Here is a 23,513-nt window from a genome sequence, read left to right on the forward strand (position 1 = left end):
ACTACTTTAATACATAACATCTTGAAGATTAAAAAGTTTTGTGCTCATACTGAGCTTGTCATTTACAGCCACATAAATTACAGTCTCACCTCTTGAATTTCATGCATTGCATTCCAGCTTTTCCTACTGCGTTTTTCTGCTGATGGTGTAATTTCACTCCAGACCCCAAATGCATCACAGGAAATCTGAGCTCATACTCAAATCTCACTTCTGTGCTATTAAACTTAAATCAAACAATGGTTAGACCATTTACCTTCTCTCTTCTTTCTGGACGCTACAACTTTAGATTGGTTGATATCAATAGAATTTTAATGCAGAAGCGACCAGTAAAGCAGCCATTGCAGAATATAGCTGAAGAGATTCACAACAGCAATGTAACCCTGATTTCTGTATTACTGCATTCCACCTCTTTCCTTCATGACACCCTCAAGCCACAGCTGTTCCAAGATGAAATCTACAGAGCTGTAAGCCTAATACTTCCTGAAAAGGAAGCAAATAAATGAGATACTGTAATAACCTAAAAATCGTAACAAAAAGAGAGAACTTGACTGCTTGATATGTGCTACATGTTTTCATTATTTCTCATTTTCATCTCACATCAGTGCCAAACTTGCGTGTTCTTTATGTGGACTGCAAACCTCACAATAAAGTTATCTTGTTTTCAGATATTTGCAAAATGAACCGCATTTGTAAAGATCTTAAAATACGGAAGCCCATCCCACTTAATTAGCCTGAAATGGTTCATGTGAGCAGCTGAACCAGCAAACTGGGAAGGGCGGCAGCTCACAAGAAGTGTGTTGAACTCTTCAGTGGGTATAACCACAGCAGGAAGAAGACCTGCGTAAATTCTTCACGTCTAAATACCGATATGAGTAGCAGGCGATTTGTTGTAGCATCTCAATGTCAAGGGCATGTATTCTTATTAGATATATGGTAACAAATATATTACCAGATAAATACCATTTGGATATGCAAGTATAAGGAACATGCTTTATGACCGACACACCATTAGAAATAATGCAGAAAGAATAGTGTGAAATGAAAAGCTCTTCAACTCAAATATTCATTTTACTGCTTACGAACATGCATATTATATATCCATGAGGATGTCTCCTAAAAAAGTTTCAAACTGAGTTACCGAGCTAGATCCAGAGTTATCCAACTTGTACCCTTTGACGCATCAGAAGATAGACAGAGCACTTGAAAAATGGAAGCAGCTCATCCCTAAAGACAAAAGACAACAACTGAAACTTCCAGAGGATCACTGCCAATGACTGCGTCTCTCTGCACAGGTTGTTTTCATTCAGGCTCTTACCTGTGTCTGATAGAAGTTTACTGGGATCAAAAGCAGAGCTTTCATTGACTCCAGCTGCCTCTGAATCTGAGGTGCCAAGCAATGCTTGCAGCTGACTTTCAGTGTGAAAGTCCGGACATCTATCCTTATTTAAACAGCTGCCCAACAGGAATTATGTCTAATCCATAAGGAATGCTTTTCAACCTTCAGTTCAAGAACTGGCATAATTTCTAAGGAAACTTGCAAAAGGTAACCACGAAAAGCAAGTTTGCTGTCAGTACACCTGAACTTGTTAAACAGTGCTCTGCACCTCCCTTCGAAGATTTCCAACCCACATAAAGTAGAATTCCCTTCCTTACACTGGTTAAGTCTCCCAACCTTATCAGGTTAAAGACAAAGAGAGATTGACAAACCCAAAGAACACCGCAAGTGGAAAGCCATTGTAATTCAGTAGTGAAAAGTGAAGGACAAGAGGGTATTACTGCCCCTCAGAAGCTTTGCTACTCGGAACTTGTTTAATTCTAAGAGATGTTACATTCTATCAAAATCCTTGAATGGAAATTTTTATTGTACTTGACAATGTACAACTGAAAAATCAAAGGCCACTGAGGTCTGTGTGGCATTCTAAACCAAAGCAAGAGTACTGCTACAGCTGTCAGCCTGGTACAGCAACGAAGAGCACACAACTATTACAGGAGCTCCACATCTGCCTTACACTGTAGCAACTCCCTTTTGTGCCAAGCTGACCCAGGAAAAGGTGTTAATTGGTTAATCACATAAGTCCTACAGCAGTCGCACTATGCGAATGGATCTCACTTCGATAAATACAGTCAAGCTCCTACAAGCAGCTTATTCAGGCTTGTGACTCACTGCAGCTGCATCGTCCCCTGTAAACCTTTATGGGGTACATAGAGAAGGGGGGGAAAGTTTCCCCTCCTTGTTTGCAGTTTTGCTGTGCAAGCGTGGGTTGTGAATTCCGAACAAATCTGCCTGCTCTATTTTCCTTCTGCTCCCTCTTCCTGGCAGCAAAAGTCATCCTATAGGACAAGCTGTAAAGAGGAAGATTATAACTCCCAATATAGATTTTCTACTGACCCAGGGAAAACATAATGTAAATATCTTCAACTCAATATATTAATAAAAAGGAGGAACACGAATCAAGGGGTGTCTGAAAAAAAAAAAAAAAAAAACCAACACCCAACTATCACAGAAGTATAAAAGCGACTATGAGAGTTCCTTTGAAATGCTAAAAATCTGTAGTTGGCTTGCAGCCAGCGACAGTCAAACAGGAAATTCAGTATACAGATCTGAAATGTAAGTTCAAAAAGTAACATTCTCCCAACCCACCCCCACTCAGAGAGTCAACACTGTCACAACCAAAAGTCTTCCTAGTGAATTTGTTATCTGTTTCCTTCCCCAACGGAAAAGCCCCCCATCCAGGCTTGTTTTGCTATGGATGGGAAACAACTAGAGATAAACAGCAGCTCTATGGGAAAATAAAGTACTTTAAGTAATCTCATCAGGATTTTTAGTAAAGATGTGGCCTCTGTGCAGACTTTACACAATACACAATAAAATTATCTGAAACTGATTGACGTACACAATTAAATTAATTGAGGGAAATTCAGTCATGCGGCTAAAAGTCTTGTCATTGCTACAGAACAGAAACAAAACCCAGATGAAAATGTTTAATCTTTCCATAACTAAATTTAAAGAAATGTTTCCCAAGAGCTCAAGACAACTGATGGCACATAGAGCAATTTTCTGGTTACTTTTACTAGAGTTACCTATGGGAAATAGTTTGGGAAACCAACTGCCTCACCCTATGTATTTTATTGGAACACAAACTAAATTCAGACATTGTTACTCAATGTCACAAAAATCTATCTAAAAAGTGAAAAGCCACCACAGTTTCAGTCACGGAGAGAGAAGCTATTCTTAATTTGAGGTTAATTTTTATAGGTGTACCCCTACCTGTTCTGAATACAGAGCCAAATTCTACATCGGCATATTTACATTAACAACTGAGTTATACCCCTATTACACAACCATCAGTAGGAGCGGAATTCCAGCACCATTTTTCCTACACTAAATTCTCACAAAAGAGATACAGTAATTGAGTATTTAACAATATCCAAAGGCAAGAAATTAAAATGTTGTCAAGGATTTCCTAATGCTAATAACACTCTCAGTGAAGGCAGTAAGCAAAACAGGAGATACCAATATAATGAAAACACTCTGCAAAAATAAAACATTAGTCAAATTTCAGTTTCATTCTCTTTCCTTCCAAAAGCTGAGGATTTTTGCATAAGTACATTAGGGCTTGCCATCAGATGGTACATATGTAATTATTCATAAGGTTTCACCCAAACTAGGAAGACATCACGCCTCAGATACATCTATAAAGCAGAGGAATAAAAAAAAAGAAAATTAAAAAAAAATCTACTTTCCCTAAGAAGGAGGAGCCACTGAAGGAGAAGGGCCAGGCTGGCACAAAAAAGTGAATTGCATGTGTTTGCCCAGTCCTTTAGAGCCCAGACTTGCTGCTAAATGTTCCATCTCCATTCCTGGCTGCTGTACAACAGACCACTCTAAGGGCAAGGAAAACAAAAGTAGCACATTGGAACACTTTGCTTCAAGAAGTCTAATGTTGATTAAATTATTACAGACAAAATCTCTCCAAGCAAACTTCAGGGGGGTTCGGTCAACAACATCTTTACAAAAGCAGCATTCATTGAAATTTAAATATCGTCCTGTGCGAACTCAGTCTTTTTGTATCAATACAATTTCCTCACCTTTTGCTTTTGAGTTCCTGCATTTATAAATCCAGTATCAGGTCATGATAATATGAAACAAGAATGCTGGAAAATAATGTTCACAGTGACATTTTTATTCCGGAGCTCACTTACACCGGCAGAACTGTAAAACTAATTGTGGAAACTCTACAGTAACGTGCTTCCAGCTCTCCCACCTCTGTCATGTTTTTCTCTCTTCTGAAATGTCAGTTCCTGTCTCGCCTGCAGCAAAGTATTTGAAACAGATCGGACAAGAGCTCCAGTGACTCACTCCTGTGATCTGCCAACCTGGGGAGCTCTTAAAACCATCATCTCCCAGTTCTCCCCTGCTCAGGCACTGGCACAGAACTGCAGAGGGAGAGAAAGCCTCTTGCGTGACCGGCTGCTCATCTGACCAGGGTTCAGGCAAAGGGCCTGCGAAGGGAAACAGTCTTGCTAGCATAAATAGCTTTATTTTGGGACCTGTGAGGAAGCCTAAGTGCTTTTTCCTGGTGGATGATTTCTCCATGGGATGGAAGGGGGCTAATGAAGGTGGCCAGTCTAGCATGGAGATGTGTAGCCATTTACAACAGTAATTGCCATCAGTGATACAAAAGCAAGAAAGAAAAATCTAAGTAATTTAATTAAAAGCTGGGTATTCAGAAAAAAGTTTAAGTATTGCAAATATTCCTACAGTGCTTATTTATGTCTACTGTGCCATAAAAGAATGTGCATAGACCACTGCTGCTTACCTTGGCTAAATGAGCAAAGAATGGGGCAAAACTCATGCCCAAGGGAGTACAGATCTCACACCGAGAACCCTAAAGCTTTTTCCCAGCAGGTTTACACAAGCAGACCTGACTTTCAGTAAGTAAACTAGAAGTGCTAATCATCCATTATTTCCCTAAACTAGAGATAATGGTAAATACCTGAAAACCTGCAGTGGGAGAGCACAAGTCACAAGTCAGTAACTGGAAATTAAGCTGCAAGACACCACAAAGCATCAGGATTACTCTGTGTAACTGGTGTTCCTGAGCCGAGCTCCCTCCACCAGGAGAGCCTAAACCAAATAATGCAAGATAGTGCAAAATGGACTGTTGTTAATATTTATAATTGTCCCTTAGAGGTGGTCACTGATAGTAAATGGTCACTGATACAAGCAGCTTAGGTTCAAAGCTCTTTCTGCTTAAGGTTTTATGATTCGCTTCACCCATTTTTTTAATTTATTGAATGCTTTTTGGATTCCCCGTGAAATTGTATGTGAACTGGAAAAGAGTTCTGAAAGGAAAACTGAAAAGGAGAACCAATGACAGAAAGTTCTGTCGTGTGCCAGACTCATCAATAAGATGGGGGTCTCAATCTGTACCTCAGTACCCTACTTCCTGCAAATTTTAAACCGGAAGGAAAAGAAACAGGCACACAACTTGGCTGCAGGAGGTGCGAGCAATCTCCCTTCCCCTCAATTTCCTACCTCTATGAGAAAATGGGTATCTATCATCCTTTGAAAAATGGCCTGCAACCTGCGGAACAGCAAAGCACTATCAGCGTTTATCTATATTATAAGACCTAAAGTCCGTAAATGTAGATGTAGAGACACACATTACAAGTAGCACGCTCTGCTCCCAAAGCTCTGAAATACAAAACAAAACACAGGAGAAAAGAAGTTTTATCATCTTCGTTCCACAGATGGGGAACCGAGCCATCTCAGAGGAGAGTTTAAAAAATCCGACGTATTCCACAGTAGAGGATCTGATCTGTCCCTCTCTTCTCTACCATCTGCCTCAGGACAAACTGAACTCAGAGAATTACACTGGAAATGAGGAAAAACTATTTCATTCCCCAGCTCTGCTGCAATCGTCTTGTATGCTATTACTGCTAACAAAGAAATAGTCATACAAGACCCCGGTAACACCAAACAGCAAAGTCATGAGAATTCAAAAGCAATTCAAGGAAACATCACAGAAAAGGATGAGCACAATTGAGCGTGGCTTTGGGGACAAAACTATTGTTCTGGGAACACTGAAAAAACGTGCAAACTTCAGTGAGGATTCTGAATGCGAAAGGAGGGAACCTTTCCACTTTCATGTGGTGATGAGCTAAGCGTATGAATACACAGAAAAATTAACTCCTTCAAAGACAGACGATTTGCCTTCAACAGACCATCCAAGGATGTAGATAACATCTGTCTGGCTTAAAGAGACCAGGATTTTAAAAAGCCTGCATAATAATCTGATATAAAGTGTGTCATCCAACAGTGAATACTGAAAAAAATGAAGATTTAAGTTTAATTTGTCAAAAGAACAACTTCACAATTTTTCTACCTCAACCATAACTCAGTCTTTTTTTGAACAGGAGTCGAGAAGCAACTTTCCAACCTGCGTACTTTGAAATAATGCTAGATGACCACCTCTGTATTGGGATTCATCTCCAACCCAGCTAACATTAAAATGCCCTCCTAAGTAAGCCTACAGACTCAACTCGGGAGCGCTAGCGTACAGATCAGTGATTTATGCGACTCGAGTCAGTGTGCTCCATGTGGCCGTGTTTTTCCCAGATGGAACTGGTTCATTTATAACTAAGCTGAACCACTAAATAACTACTAGACTTACTGAGAAAACCAAGGTGTTGTTAATTGCTGTCCTTACAACTGACTCGACAGCCTAAAATCCATCCAGAGTACGTTAGGTTTTTTTCACAGCAAAGACTACTACAGAGTGGCAAGAGAGCAGGAAAGAGCTACTCCTCCTGTAAGAACCCATTTCCTCCTGATACATCCTTAGGAAAGATGCCTCACTTCAGACCCTCTGGTACGTGCCACCCTGGGGACAGTGCTGCTTCAGCAGCAGAAGGTGTAGCAAGCAACTGAGTTACAAACCATGTTTGAGGTCACAAGAGAGCTGAGGATGCCAGACGTCTCCTCAATTAATACTCATTCACTACTTGTTTTATTAGGAGGGGGATTTACCCTTTGCATTATTGACTCAGAATAGGAAATGTGTCACACCTGCTTAAGAAGCGATTGTTTTTTTTTTTCTCCTGTTTGTATTTCACTTCCCTCCTCTATTTTTTTAATCTGTATATAGCGTGTGTCTTTTCCATCTTCACTGCGTTCCTAGTACTCTTTTTAGAAAGAAACTTGCTATAATGCATACTCAGGATGTGCTCTTTCATGGAAAATCAAGGACCAGAGCCAGATGTCACACCATTTTAGAGCGCTGCCGGGGATCTGTGGGAACAGTGCTCGCAAGTGGCACGGCGAACTAAGAAAACAGCATGCAGCCACCGGGACTTACTGCTCTTGACTTCTCCTTGCCCACGAGATTAGGAAGATGGTATCTAGAGATCCTCTGGGCCTTTGTTTATTCTAGAATTCCTTCATAAAGGGGCCCTTTTGTCAATTATATTTCTTGTGCTATGGTGGCCTCTTTATATGTTCATTTGCATCTAATCACATGTATAAATTACTTCTCTTAAAAAGCTGGTATGTAGTTTTATTTGAATAGGGACAGGAAGAGAGACTAATACAATAAACAGAGGGCAGAAAAGTAATCGTTTGCTTATCAATGCATTCTTCAGGGAAAGGACAGTCTTAGTGACAAAAAAAAAAAGTAGGAGTCAAGGGATACGGATTTTGCCCCTTGTTCTAGCACAGACCTGCAGCAGGACTAGAGCAGTCACCACACCTCATCTCTGAAATAACATTATTATGTATCAGTGCTGTCTACCAAAATGAATGTGAAAAACACATTTTTCTTTTCTTTTCTTTTTTTTTTTTTTTTGCAAATCACATCATGGCACCTGGATGCGCTACACAAGTGCTGTGCTATTACTCTAACATAACCTGCCTTTTAGGGAACTTACCACCATGTTTAAGGTTAGGAAGGGAATGGAAGCCTTGCCTTTGGTAGTTTATTACTTCTCCCTCATAACACTTTTTTTCCAGCATAGAAAAAGTAGGACCATAAAGCCCCATTTATTTGACCTTTCCTTTTTTTTTAAGCTTCTGTACTTTTTAAAAATTATTATTTCTGTAAGATATTTAATTATTCATCATCTTTGCAGTTTACAGTAGCAGCCTGCCTTAAATAAACATTTTAAAATTTCATAAGTGTACCATATTCTGAATAAAAGATTTTCATTATTATTATGATCAATATACCAGGTTTCTGTGTTGGCAACAGGAATAAGAAAGACAACATTTGTGTCAGTGAGACAAGAGAATGAGGAAAAAGCCACAAAGCTTAACGCAGCTAAGTGGGAGGATGAACCTTAAATCAGAGCAAACAGATTTCAGTCTAACATTAAGAATCCATTTCAACCACACAGTCTTTGCATATATCATCCTGCCCAAATATGCCTTCAAGAACACATATAGCACATCGTAATAGGGAGGGAAAGGCTTTACAGATTCATGAAAGTTGGCCTATGGCATCTTGTGACCACAGAAATTCAAGAGAATAACTCATTAAAAATAATTTTCACATTCTCCTTGCAGGTTTTGTTCTGGTTATTGGATTGGTGACTTTCTACCGCATTGGACCATACACCAACCTCTCCTGGTCTTGCTACCTGAACATTGGAGCCTGTCTTTTGGCCACACTGGCAGCTGCCATTCTCATATGGAATATTCTCCACAGGCGTGAGGACTGCATGGCACCCCGGGTCATTGTCATCAGCCGTACCCTGACTGCCCGGTTTCGCCGTGGCCTGGAAAATGACTATGTTGAGTCACCATGCTGAAAGAGGAGACTTGAAGGGGGAAAGATCTCCAAGGAGATCTGCATTGGAGTTGTTTTCTATAAATATATGCTATAATTTAAAACTAAGGGTTGAAAGACATCACAAAGCTCACTCTTGTGGGCAGAGGCCCTCAATTATTATTTGGATGGGCTCCATCTATATACATATGTATAAAACACATAATTTTATATATATTATATTATATTGCCCTCTCCCTCTGCTGTGCAGCACAGAATGTTGTGTTGTCAGAATCCTGACGGAGCATCACAGCTACATGTCAGCAGGGTCAGCTGGAGCAGTCAGGGTGTACGCAATGTGAATATAGAGAAGAGGCAGCCAAACACGTGTTCTCTGTCTGCATAAAGTTATCCTGCTCTCTAATAAGAATGTAAAAGGCTATAGGAGACCAGTGACAATAGCTTTGGAGTTAACAGGCAATCTGAGAAAGCAGAAAACTCACTATAGAATAAATGATGATTTTAACAGCTGTTTAAATTTCATGAATCTTTAGTCCTTCCATCCATCCGCTCCTCAAGAAACTTCTCCCCAGCGGCAATGCCTGCTCCCCAGCCACAGCACAGCCCAGACAGTAACAAGTGAAAGCAAATCTAACCATTCTAATTGTAAAGTAAGGGAAGGCAGAATTAAGCTGCATTTTTTCAGACACTTATTTCGTATCTTGAGACAAGGGTTTGGGTTTATCCCATATCTAACCAGATATGCCATTAAAAACGAAAAGGGTACACAGCTAGAAGAGGCCACACATGTTGCTGAAAAAAAAATCTACTTTGGTGTTACAACAAGGACAAATATTTACAGAAGAAGGTTACACATACTCTCTAATAATCACAGATACTACTAACGTACATTATTGGAAACGATTATTAAGAACAGATATTTCAACCCAAATTAAATACTTTTTTTTCCCAGGTTGCTTTAACATCTGCTGTGACATTTTGAGATTAGAGTGCTATGTCAGGACCCCCAGCTCGGCCCAGCAAGTGCCCCAGTTACGTGCTCAGAGGCACATAACACAGGGAATATTGGAGAATGCAACTACCACTCAAGCACTCAAACTGGAGAAAAAGACGTATATAGAGGACTGAAGCACAAGATTTTAAAAAAAGACCTGCCTGGTAACTTAGTATGGTAAGGAAATGAAAATAATTAGTACCTTTGGAATTAGGCATAATGTTTATAAGCCTGACCCTGAGAAGCACGTGGGCTCACAAAAGTCATATGCACATAACTTTCAGGAAGAAAAACAACAGGGCAAAAGTTATTATGCAGAAATACTTCGGATATAAGAACTAGAGGCAATGACAGATGATTAAAAACTCTACGGATGCTACTCTGAGCAGAGTTACTGACAGGTTTGAAGGACCATGAGCTGTGAATGTTATAAATTCTTTAGGACTGTTCTGTCACTCCCAACTATGCACACTGCTTTTCTTCTTCATCATTATTTCCACCACACTTTTCCACACTTTGTTAAAATGTGATCATCAAGCTGGCTCTTGAGTTCTGTTCTGCACTCAGTTCTGACGTAATAAGAAACTCAGCCCCAACTGCTGCTCTGCACCATGTTCAAAGTGAGCAACACTCCGCAGAGACTGATGCTCCAGATGAACTGCATTGTTCTAGACTATCAGGGTAGAATATCATAGAGCTGACAAAGAGTTTCTTCTAGCAGTAGGTTTGTAAAAACCAACTAAGATTTGTATTCATCAGCCTGCATTACTTTCTGGAAAATCTTTTCTAGAAATAATTTGCTATGATTAATTGCAGGGTTTTTTTTTTTTTAAATAAAATATTGGAATATTTAAAAGACATTGTATTATTTCTTCTAATATTGCAATATCCATATTATAATAATGTACATTTAAATTTAAAAATCAGCTATGTGGTCGGTAAAATTGTAATACTTGGTATTACTGTGATTATTTTAGATGTATAAATAAAGTTGTGAATGTTCATTTTCTTCTAGTGATAATGTGGGATTTTTGACATTCAGACACAGAATAAGGTTGCTTGTTATCAATTGTTTTTTCTTGTTTAGTAAAACAGAATCCACAATCTTTGCAACGTCTTGTAGACAGTAAGTAAGCAGAGAATACATTAAAACATCTGTAAGATAAAAGATATTTCATCTTGTTGAAAATGAAAGGGAGAATGAAATCAGAAGGGAAAAAATGTATGGAGGATTTAGGATGATCAAAACTTCATACAAACTTTTAATGAAAATAAAAACTGTACCCATAAAGAAATACATACAAATACCTTTTTATCAGCTTGATGGACTTGAAGGCCTCATCCATGTCTCCAGCAGTCAAATAGAAGCTGAAGTTCAGCATGGCATCCCGGGTGGTTTTATCACAGTCTCCTAATCCAATGAAATCTCTCATGCATCTTCTTGCAACCATCGGAGAGACTTTTATTGAGCTAGACTCTGCTTGTTGTGTCTCAGCTTCTCCTGTCTAAAATGAGAATGTTATCATTTAGGTATCAAGTAGGTTGAAACTTACTCCTTGGTATGTGTAATCAGTTACATTATTTCCACCACAGTCCCAAGTTTTCTATTTCTGCAGGACCATGATCGGTAATGACAAAGAGTTGCAATGGCTCAGAACTTCCTAGAAAATGCCGCAAAATATGGAATGTCATAGAAGAGCTTAGAATATCATAACAATCACAGTACATCAGTGACAGTCTGGAGATTGGCAAAATGCCACAGAAGAGGCAGACCCCTATTATTATAGTCATAATTACCTTATATACATTATTATAATTACAATAGCAACAATTATTTTAAGTCCCCAGATTTCTGGAGATTTCAGATAAATTAGAGATTTCATAAAGGTTAATCTCTTCTCAAAAAATAAATCTGCTGTTCTATATAGTTAAGTTAGTATATATAGTTAACTATACAGACTCAGTTCTTTTATTCTTGCCTTCACGTGAAGCATATGAATACCAAAGCTCAGAGTCAAACCCTTCCCCATACAATTGACAGTTGTGGAGCCTATGGAGCATCAGTGATACTTTCACCAGTCATTGAAAAGCAGCTCACAGCAATTTAACCATTATTCAGAAAAAAAAATAAAGGCAAAGTCAATCATCAGTATCAAATGATCTGTGTAGAGTTTAACAAGGAACCTTTCACAAGGCAAACAGTGTGGAAGATCATCTGAGTCATGAAGAACATCAAATTTCACATATATTCCAATTGTATAGTTAGATGAGATAAAGAAATATTAAGGTTTACAGAAGCAAATAAAAATAGTATTGTATTATTAAGCAGTGACAGTATTAGATACAGTAAAAGGCAGAAATCAAAAGTTCAAATGTGTTTTACTATATTTTCATAGAATCACAGAATGCTTTGGGTTGGAAGGGACCATAAAGCCCATCCAGTCCCACCCCCTGCCCTGGGCAGGGACACCTCCCACCAGACCAGGTTGCTCCAAGCCCCCTCCAACCTGGCCTTGAACCCCTCCAGGGATGGGGCAGCCACAGCTTCTCTGGGCAACCTGGGCCAGGCTCTCACCACCCTCACACCAAAGAAGTTCTTCCCCACATCTCATCTCAATCTCCCCTCTTTCAGTGTCAAACCCTTCCCCCTCATCCTATGGCTCCCCTCCCTCATCAAGAGTCCCTCCCCAGCTTTCCTGGAGCCCCTTGAGGGACTGGAAGGGGCTCTAAGGTCTCCCCGGAGCCTTCTCTTCTCCAGGCTGAACCCCCCCAACTCTCTCAGCCTGTCCTCACAGCAGAGGGGCTCCAGCCCTCCCAGCATGGAGATTGAGCCGTTGACTACAACTCTGAGTGCAACCATCCAGCCAATTCCTTATCCACCGAGTGGTCCATCCATCAAATCTGTGTCTCTCCAATTTAGAGACCAGGATGTCAGAGGCCAGACAGTGCCAAACGCTTTGCCAGGTAGCGTTTCCAGGTAGACCAGGTAGATGATGTCAGTTGCTCTTCCCTTATCCACCAATGCTGTAACACTGTTGTAGAAGGCCACCGAATTTCTCAGACATGATTTGCCTTTAGTGAAGCCATGTTGATTGTCATACCTTTACTATGTGTGTATATTGGCATCTGCACACCGGGTAAACACTTTGGAACAACACAATCACCTCCTTTTCCGTATGCCTTAGTAAAGTTTCCAGGAGAATCTGCTCCATGGTCAGAGGTGAGACTGACCAGCCTGTAGTTCCCTGGCATCTATTCCTGGTACTGGCATCAAACTGGTAGGAGTGGGATGGATTGAGGTTCCCCTCCCCCAACAACTCTAGGTTAAAGCCCTCTTCACAAGCTGGACAAGCCACTGATCAAAGATGCTTGTCCCCTTCTCTGACAGGTGGACCCCATCAGGCCCCAGTAGACCAGGTTTCTCAAAGTGAGTCCTGTGGTCTAAGTGGCCAAATCCCTGGCTGTGGCACCAGTCCTGTAGCCATTCATCGACTTGCCAGATTCACCTGGCCCCTATCAATCCCCTTCCCTTTGACCAGGAGGACCCATGAAAACTACTTGTGCCCCAGAGTCCCTGACCACCACTCCCAGGGCTCTATACTCTTTTTTGATAGTCTTCAGGCTTTTCCTGGCTGCATCACTGGTGTCCACGTGAAACAACAGCAGTGGATAATAGTCAGAGGACTGCACGAGGTTTGGCAGTCTCTTGGTGACATCCCTGGCACAAGTCCCTAGTAAGCAGCACACTTCCCTAGAGAGCGCATCAGGCCAGCAAACGGGTGCCTCCATACCTCTCTGGTGAGAGTCACCTACTACTATTTTTTACTGCTCCAAAAATCTGCAGAATTTCTGGATTCAGACAGAAAAGACATTATAATGAATAAGGAGAAACCCTGGGATGAAACTTGGTCAAAACGGACTTGTTGCATCAACTTGATTTACTGTATTTAAGGCAGACTCTGTTAATACACTAAATCATGTTTCCAAAATTAATTATTCTATAACAAGTAATTTAGTCACTAAGATACAGTAACCTACTGAGGAAAGAAAATGGAAACAGAAGAGAGAAAAGCAGAGAATGAAGGAAGAAGAGCAAAACAATGCAGATACTTACAGGTTTATAGACACATCCCCTCCAAAAATACAACTAATGGCAGCAATAATCCACCCAGAGTTAACAAAAAAAAAAAAAAAAAAGAAAAAGAGACGTAATATCAAAGTAAAATAGCATAAGAGATGATGGGGGGAAGTGTTAAAAGAAATATTAGAAACTGCAGATCACCTTTGACCTTTCAAATTAAGGGAAAAAGGAAAGTAAAATCTCTAAAAGCTAGATCTGCACAGGGAGAGTGACAACAGTCAGTTCTTTGCAAGGGGACTAAATTGCAAAATCCTGCTCTGAATATAAATAAATTAGTAGAGAAACAGCTAGATACATTCTTCCTGTTTAACACTGCTCCTAAACTATATGAAATTAGATTTACGTGATCACATTGGTCTGTCTTACTCAGAAGATTTAGAGGATTAGAAGTCTCATTAATATTAAGTTCCTGCAGATTTCACAAAAATAAATGCCTTGGTAGAATAAACAGACTCTGTTAAGCTCCCCCTACAAGAAGGGAGCAGTAGAAATTATCATCTTAACAGGCATGAAGAAACTTAGGTCAGAGCTTAATCAGAAAACCAATCTGCAGGTAATAAGCTTTTTCCAGTATCCATGGAGTCACGCATGGCATTATTTACCTACGAGGCAGACAATTTTGGATTCATGTTGAAGCGTAAGAAGTTAAAGTATGCATTCCTGTCTTTGTAGCATGTAGGCATTTGGTGATAGTGCAAAATGAGTATTCTTGCTCTCTGATATTCTGTGGGGATTAAGCTCCATTCCAACAAGGAAATAGGTTGCTTCTGCTGAAGCTAGTAGGAAATGTCCCCTCTCATGGCCTGTGCAAAGTCGACACATGCACCCCTTATTTGCAATAGGCATGGGGATTACATAAAGCAGAATTTTTTTCAAATCCTTTTTTCAGTTGCATTCCCTGGTAATTACTGTGTCTCCTACGCTTGTATGTCTCATCCACTTTGCAATATCCATGAAAAGCTAATTCAGTACAAATTTCTACAATACTGCCAAGTACACCCGCATTAGAATTATGTCATTTCTACGTGTGATGCAGCAACTGCCACTGGAGTTGCTTTACTCCCCCAGACTCGATTTAGTTAAATTTGATGCCTCCACAGTGAAAAGTCTGAACTTGTGTGAAGGGAAGGAATTGTGAAAGATCTCCTCACCTTTTTTGCGAAGTAATAATGTGGCACCTCTATGCCCAGAAGAACCTGGTAGGATGAAGGTAATGGAAAGCTATCCTGAAGCAAAAGGCCATACTCTTCAGTACTGAAGAATGATATAATCCAAACATCCGTCTGGAAAAGGAAGCAAAGCATTGTTTTGGTTTTATGCTGTAGTATCCTCCTTCGTTTTGCTTTTATTTTCCATATTCACTTGGCAGAACCTTCTCTTGAAAATAACATGACATATACACTGACATGCGCACACCTGCTGGAGAGGGCAACACTGCAGGCTTGCCCCCTGTAGCAAGTAGCCAACGACTCAACCCATGTTATAGCCCCTGTTCCTACTGCAGAGGGACCTCCACCTCCGCGTTCCAGGAACCAACTTCACTGACCATAAAGAGGGAAGTCCCTGGCCACAGACTGCTACTCTAGAAGTCTCTCTGACAGATCTGACTAAGGTCAAAGAAATACTCCCAATTGTTTTCAACAAATTTTCTTTTTAAATACTGTGTTATTTCTATTATAATTTCAGCAGCTCACTGACTGCTTTAAGTTCCCATGGATATACCAGCCATTTAAAAATAGTTTCTGTAACAGCTTAAATGTTGACCTGACTCAAGTCAAAATGAAGGATTTACTTCCAACAAAAGTCAATCAGACATCTCTTTTCTTAAAGGATAAGCACACAGTTAAAAGTTCTGTTAAATAAGGGCCAAGAAGTAAATTGCACTCGCTTTGTATCTTTTTATTTTTCAATTTTATGTAGAAGCCAAATATTTTTTGCTTGTTTACATTATGAATATTAGGTTGAAGTGTTCTTCTCTTTGCTAGAAGACCCCACCAAGGTCTTTTGAGACAGTATTCCATTCCTCCTTTCTACTTTGATCTTCCCATGATTTTTCTGAAGTCATTTCAACCAACAAAATAAACAAAGAGCCTTCTATCTCTAATTGGAAAAGGTTGAACTAAAAGCATGCACAAATGAGAAAACTTTACACCAACATTTCAAACCAATGGACTCATAATGAAATACAGGCAGTTCTGTACACACCAAATGATAAGGACCGCTACAAGCACATTAGCAGAGGAAGCGAGGAAGAGTTGTTAGTCTGATGAAAGAAATCTTTGATTAGATAATTTCTGATCAATAAAAATGAAATCTTTTTTCTAATGTAAAAAAGAATGTAAAAGGCAATTCGGGAAGTACCACAAAGATATACAATGTCTGTCCAGCAAAGCAGAAGATGGTAAGAACCAGGTGGGAAGAGTGTACTTCACTGTTCACCTTAACGTTGGGATACCTGTTATTCTATCAAATTAATTCTTGCTGCTAAAAGTAGATTCAAGATATAAAATGTGCATTTTTTTAAATAAAATAAATAGAATAGAATAAATATCAAACCTCTAGATTATCAATTCACCCTTAATGTCACCTGAAAAACTTGTTCAGATACAAGCTTGCATTATAATCATCCTCAAAATGCTAGCATAGATAAAGAAATTACCTCTTCATTACTGTATGCAAGCTAGGGCTAAAACAGAAACCTAATATACAGTGATTGCCTGAGGCCACAGACAGCAAACACGTAGCTTCACTACTCATTTTTGTACAAGATAATGTACACTTCCTACTCCCACATCTTTAATAAAGGACCAATGATTATTACTTGGACAGGGAGAACTCCATGTAAGGCAAGGTAAAACAAATAAACAAAAAGGCCATACTGTGCTCTCAGTTTGGTTTTTCTTCTGGTCTGGAGACAGTAGGCCTGTTTCAAGAATTGCTTGACATACAAAAAGTCTTGGTTCACTCTGGTCCCAGAAATGGCAAGCAGGGATGTGACTGTGTAACTTTGGATACTCCACAACATACCTACAAAAAGACAAGAAAAAAATGTATGAAGGGAGGCAAAATAATTCCAGCCCGTTAAGTGCATGAATGTAAATAAAGGACTAACCAAGCAATAATTTTCAGATGACTATGAGTTATCCATACCAGTACCTCTGCATTGTAACATTAACCATATGCATCTTCCTACCTCTTGACACTTTATACATGGCAATGGCACTTTTAGTTTGCTCTGTATACATTAACCATGACTATAGGACAGATAGTATTTCAATAGAAAAAAGCTGGTACTGCCACAAATAAAATAGGCATCCAAAATCTGCCTCCACTGAGGTTACATGTCCTGCAGAGATACTTGAACATTCTTCAACAATCTACCTTAGTGACAGCTCCCGGTGAAGGTGCTGTAACATAAGGACCACCTCAGCCCTGTCTGCTTATGGGTTTCATAACCTGCCCCAAGGTGCTTATTGCCAGCACTGCTAGAAATGCCCAGCCAGGTTAAAGACAGCATGAGAACACTGATGTGCAGTAAGATGAGCAGTAAAGAGAGAGTATCTAGTACATATACCTCACGTTCAAATCCAGCTAAGCAGTGGTCGTAAGAGATCACAACTAATTGTGATTAAACTGATGGGGAAAAAATATAAGAAATTAGTTTATATTCTCAGGCAACAGATCTCTCTCTACTGAGAGTTCAGCAAAGAGACCTGGCCATGCAGTGTGATCGATGCTCTGACCTGCTGAAGTTCTGTGTGCTGAGGAAAACTCCAGAGCTGAAGCTCAACCTGACGTGCAGCTTGGGGACTTCAGTCTCTAGATACGCCCTAGCTCATTCCCTTTCCTTGGAACTGAGCTTGACCTTCCTACTGTGTACGGAGAATTCCGAGGCACTGTGAAATAGCACATTAAGCACAATGACAACCCCTGCAGCCTTAGGACAGCCACTCTCTGGCAGAAGTTTATGTAAGAGACATTTTACTGCCTCCTTCGGGCATTTAAATACTACTTCAGTGCCGGCCATGTTAAGACTCCAGACATACAGAATCAGACTATTTTAGCAATGACTTAGGATTCTTCTTCTATACACAGAATATAAATAGGTGCCTTTTTTTTTAAAAAAAAAAAAAAAAAGGAGAAAAAAAAAATCATTAAAATATTTTTCTCATTTGCTGCCATCACTGAAGTGTGGACTTTGTGGGGAGGATTAGAGTAGGGCTGAAAGGCAAATTAAGGGAGAGATTCAAAGGGATGCAGGAATACACAATGTCCTATCAATGCCACTGCATTCAAAATAAATTACTCACAAACTGAAAAACAGCATTTGTGTAAAATAATTGGAAGTGTTTAGATTATGCTTCAGAAGAAGAAAGAGAGAGAAGGGGAAGAAGCATAGATTATTATTATTTTCTGGTGATTTTACTCATTCTAAGTTCGAGATACTTTAAAATGAAGCACAGATAAATGGCTTATTCACTCTGACACCATGTAACATTTAAATATGTGAAATAGTATTACTAATTTGTGGTGGCCTCTGTTGGGCTACACAAGATACTACACTTGAAAACAACTTCCTCACTACTCATTATTACACTGTTTGCCTAACTGACCAAGACATAAGGCCTCAAATTTGCACTGGACTTGGTTTTCAATGAGCTAGGTAGTTTCTTCTGTTTTTCATTGATAAGGAGAGTAAATCCTTTTTCACTTGTAACATCTACAGCAGATAACTGCTAAAAGAGCAAACCACCTTCTATTCTAATGCTGATTTTTCTTAAGAAAAATACAGCCAGAAAAATAATTGTAAAATCAGATGGGAAATTGTACCCTAACGTTCCACCGTACTTCCATGAGAATTCCTAGTTCACGGCATTTTGCTGCCTCATTACTAGGATTTCTAATGTATTTACCACAGAACAGCTCATATGAAAACAAAGCTGTCAGTTCTAAATAGACATCATGAGTGTTTATCTATACAAAATAGTGTATCTATACTAGTGTTTATCTATCCTGTATTGGACTTTAAAAATAACCTTTTTTCCTAGGATTCCTTCAGAATGTCTTCTTTTCAGTTCCTACTTTTTAAACTCTTCTTGGAAGAGTAGCTTTCCAAGATTTGCCAAGTTTTTTCTTTATTTTAAGATCAGAATCCTGATTCCAGTCATATACTACCTCTACACATACACCGCCAACACACAATCATCCTCATCTCAGAAAACCCCTTCCTTCATCACCTGTAACTTCTACATCGCATCTACATCTCTACTTCAACGGCCATAACTGGCAAGAAGTTCCTTAGCTGCATGTTGTCTGAAGAACCATGTCCTCCTGCTTATTTTGAGCTTGCTCTCCAATACCTTCATTTGACACTCCCTAGTTCACGTAATGGAAGAGACAGACACAGGCAGATTGACATACAATGCACTGGCTTTAATTAATTCTTTAGAAATAAAATAATTAAATTCTTACAAGCTCCTACACAAAGACAGAGGAATGCCAGTAGGTGTTGCTTGTCTTCATAGGGCAGGTTCCTATCTTAAATCCACAAGTAACACTCCTCGAAATAAAAGCTTCTTACTTGCCAATGCCTTGTCCAGAAGAAAGCTTCTCTCTACCATTTCCCTGTTCAGCCTTGAAATCAAAGAGTGTAACTTTGTCCATTTCGACATCATAGAAACATATCTTGGAATCAATGTTCCCATCTGCCTATACAAAGGGAAAACAAAAGTTGCTGAAGCATGCAGTCAAAAAGTAAAGTTCAGGTGGTATGTTTATCTCATCTCATTCACTCTCCCAGTTTTATTCACTGGTAATCACACAAGCGCATTTTTTGAAAACAATATCAGAAAATTTCTTGCTATTTTTCTAATCTATGAAGTTAGCCCTTGCTTTCTTTGAAATGCTACACATTAGCTTTTGTAACTAAAATATTCCTTGTTTTTCCAGGCTGTTCTTCTCACCAAATGTACAAAACCTTAACGTACCTTAATTTTGGTGTTTAGTTACATGCTTGGACATGACATTTCAAGACCTAATACGCTGCATAGGACATGCAGGTTTATTTCTGAGAAGTGAACCTTGAACTGCACCAGTCTAGTAACTGATGGTCAGGTCCTAGGGCAGTAAGAGAAGAGCTTTGTCTCACCTTGCTAATAAGGATACTGACTTTATTGCCATTAGCATTGCACTTGACAGATGCGATGCCTCCAAGGCCAGGAGACAGCTCAGAGAAATTCTTGCTATTGCAGTGCACTTTTGCTTCTCTGTGGAAAGGAATAAACTTACATCATATAGTGGCAAGCAACTGGCAATACGCATTAGCCAAAACATTTCTCAAATGATGGGTAAGACTTAAAAACAAACTATGTCTACCTTATGACACCACCACCCCAGACTCCAGCTTTCTCTCCAGAGAATTGCTGCAACCTGCCTTTCTTTCAGGAAGAAGTTAATGAGACACTCTTTCCTCAATGAATCAGCAAGAGTAAACTTCTATGCTCCAACAGGACTCCCAGAACAGGGCTATACAGCAAGAACATCCTCCCAGAATTTTGAATTTAGAGGTCTGTTTTTCCTACGTAAGTTGAACAGTACTATGAATGTTGAATACAGCCTGTCACATAAGAGTTCTGTGTATGGAAAACACACCATGGAGCAGAAGTAAAGACATGTCATTGGTGGGTGGTATTTATATCATCTTACTAGTTAACACACCAACACACCCGCTTTTTTTATTATCTCAAAAGAATCTTACTGCTGGTATAGATACAAACCCAGCAGTCATTCAGCAACAAAGACGACAAATCTCATGAATCAAAAGAATGTGACATAAAGAAGGGACAGTAATTTAGACCCATAATATGATCCCATGAAAAAAATCTTTGATTCTGTAAAAATAACATTCTCGGGGTTCTAAGCCAACTATCCTAGCTTTGAAATTAAAGAGCGCTATACTGTCATCATTTGAGAAGGTATCTTCATTACTAGCCACAAAAATTTAACATAGCATGCAGGAGTTTAGTTACTTTTTCTCCACTATCAAACATCATAATCCAATATTTGTAAATCCAGTAACCTTCAAATTGCATCCCATGCAGAATTTGTGCCATCTCAACACAGGTAACAAGTTTCCAAGTGGGTAACTAACTAGACTTTAGCGGTCCTCTGCCTCTGGTGCCAATATGGAAGGAAGAACAGAATCTGTTTCACTCAAGGTTCTTCAGGTTTTCAAAATTACATTTGTCTTTAGCAGATAAATTTTTGAACTGAACATCATGTCAGGCACATATCTTTTTCATGCCACCCCACATCAGTATGGGAACACCCAATGAAGTTTGAACCAAGTGAAGTAAACCCCTCTCTTAACCTAAACAGGAGGGAAAATGGAGTGTCCACAATTCTAGGTTCACTTCCTCCACGGATTCACTGAATCAAGTTAGTTGATTTATGAGGAGATACGAGACCTAGCTTTTTTTTTTTCCTTCTTTATTTCAACTCTTCTGAGATTAATGGTCTTGGTCAAGTTATCAGCAGAAACATGTGACATCCTTGTCTCAATCCTCCATAAAGTCTCCACCCACTTTCAAATACACACAAATATCCCTCACAATGTCCTCTTTTAAAAATTATTGTTGTTATTGTTACTTATCCATGATTTTTCCAATAATGTTGTGGCTCTTCCCTTGCTTTAGATACAGGCCCTCAGTTCACATAGGCTGCATGTATTGTCTTAAGATTCATCAGACCAAAATCAATTAAAGATCCCCCCCTCCTCACAAAATATACACTCAACTATAAACAGATGTTTTTAAAATGCTCATTAATACCTGCGAGAGAGATCAAAAATTTTGAAGTGAGCCAAATCAGTTCCCACAGCCAGGAAATTTCCACAGACATCCAGGAGGCACGGATTCCCCTCTGCTTCAGAGAACAGCAGCAGCTGTTTCACTGTGCCCTGAGAAGAAACATGTAACACCAGGTTTGTGTATTCAGGGTCTAACTAGAAGGGACTTGGTCATCAAGTTAAGTTACTAACTGCTGAACTTCTGTTAGCCAAATCCAGATCGGCAAAATGAGAGACTACACACACAAATGATCTCTACAAAAGCAATCCGTGTTTCAGATTGAAAACTGGATGTATAGCCTCCAAAAAAGTAAAAATTTAGACGTATCCTTCTGCAACAGTTTCCTCTTTAATAATACAGCTTTTTCCAACTAAGAGGGATACAGAAATACAGGTCCCTGAAGGTCTTTAATATACAGCTGCAAAAATAAATATATTAATTTAATCAGTCCTTATTGTGATAAATCCCACCCACTCTTGAATACAATATTTATTTCTTAAATAAAATGATGTATCATAGAACTCTGATAATTAGATTTCTCTTTTTGATTCTCATGGACTAGCAGAGGTTGCAAAGGTTAAGCAAGAGATTTTGCAGGAACACACAGAATGTGCAGTGGGTATTTTCCTTATCTTATAAGAATATTCAGTATGTTCATTTTCTTGGGAGTAATATACATATATATATTCAATCTGCAGGCAGATTTGGTCCTCTTAAAGTCTGTCCTGTACAGAATTCTGTTTTCTTTTATAAATACTTATTAGTTACAGTGCAGTGGCATTTAAAGTGACAGACTTCTTAAAGATCACAAAATGTCAGAGATCTTTCTGCTGAAATACTCAAAATATTTTTTCTATGACAAAGGTAGAGTTAGTAGATTTACAGAACACGCACTTAAATTTTGGGGTAACACCAATCTTTGAAAACAAGAAAGCAGACTTGTCTCCTCATGGTTTCATCAGCCCTCACCTGCCAAGTGCGGACCTGGACCCGATACGGCTCAACTGTGTACAGATTTTCTCCGTGCACAGCCAGAACTGGAGAGTCACAAAGAAAAGAGCCTGGAACAATCAATCACAATAAAGCCATCATTACAATAAACAGATTTTTTTAAAGGGAAAAAAAAAAAAATTAATTTTGACTTAAAGCATTCAATTTCCACTATCTTGCACCAAATCTATTTTTCAATCCTTCACTCTCAACTGATTCCCAAACTCCTTGGTGTTGCAGCCTTCTTCCATTCTGCCACTACAACCAAAAGCTGAGAGTCCTACTGAAAACAGGTGTCTTGTACCCTTTGCCCTCGAAAACAAGCAGGAGAGAAAGGGGAAGAGTTGATATGGGGAGTGAAAAGGACTAGTGCAATGTGAGGTTCTGCTAAGAGAACTCACTCCTTCCTTCATCGAACTACGACTGAAGAGTAATAAAGGAATCTGTCAGAAAAGCAGTGTGGCTCAAATAATTTCATGAGTGTTGTAGACTGTTGGGACCTTGGTGGCAATAATAAATTGATTAAGCATGGGTAAGTTATGAAATAAGTGAGTAAATAAGGACAAGATAAACCATTTTTCAGGAAACACTTGATGGTTCTTAAGAGACAAAGCCTAAACTCTCAAGATTTTGGGTGGGATTGATGGAATTCTGCATAACCTGTTTCTCAAGGCAGAAATATTTAGGAAGAATTCATCACAGAAAAAACTAGTTTACTTGACTAACCTTTATCTACAGCAATTTATGGAGCAGAT

At 39.2% G+C, this 23,513-nt stretch overlaps 2 protein-coding genes across 2 annotated transcripts in view; one reads left to right on the plus strand and one right to left on the minus strand.

The window, feature by feature from the left end:
• The window catches only part of TMEM204 (transmembrane protein 204), a 31,892-nt gene extending 21,099 nt beyond the window's left edge, over positions 1-10,793 (plus strand). Inside the window, exon 3 of the mRNA XM_074158803.1 lies at positions 8,564-10,793. Within this exon, the coding sequence (XP_074014904.1) occupies positions 8,564-8,808 (245 nt within the window). The 3' untranslated portion in view covers positions 8,809-10,793. The remainder of the gene's footprint in view (positions 1-8,563) is intronic.
• IFT140 (intraflagellar transport 140) overlaps positions 1-23,513 on the minus strand; it is an 87,817-nt gene that overhangs the window by 40,227 nt on the left and 24,077 nt on the right. Inside the window, exons 12-18 of the mRNA XM_074158802.1 lie at positions 22,738-22,829; positions 21,751-21,878; positions 20,070-20,187; positions 19,503-19,630; positions 16,801-16,948; positions 15,073-15,204; positions 11,089-11,285 (exon numbers count right to left, since the gene is read on the minus strand). Coding sequence (XP_074014903.1) covers positions 11,089-11,285; positions 15,073-15,204; positions 16,801-16,948; positions 19,503-19,630; positions 20,070-20,187; positions 21,751-21,878; positions 22,738-22,829 — 943 coding nt within the window. The remainder of the gene's footprint in view (positions 1-11,088; positions 11,286-15,072; positions 15,205-16,800; positions 16,949-19,502; positions 19,631-20,069; positions 20,188-21,750; positions 21,879-22,737; positions 22,830-23,513) is intronic.

Source organism: Numenius arquata, chromosome 14 (assembly GCF_964106895.1).
Source record: "Numenius arquata chromosome 14, bNumArq3.hap1.1, whole genome shotgun sequence".
NCBI classification, from domain to species: Eukaryota; Metazoa; Chordata; class Aves; order Charadriiformes; family Scolopacidae; genus Numenius; species Numenius arquata.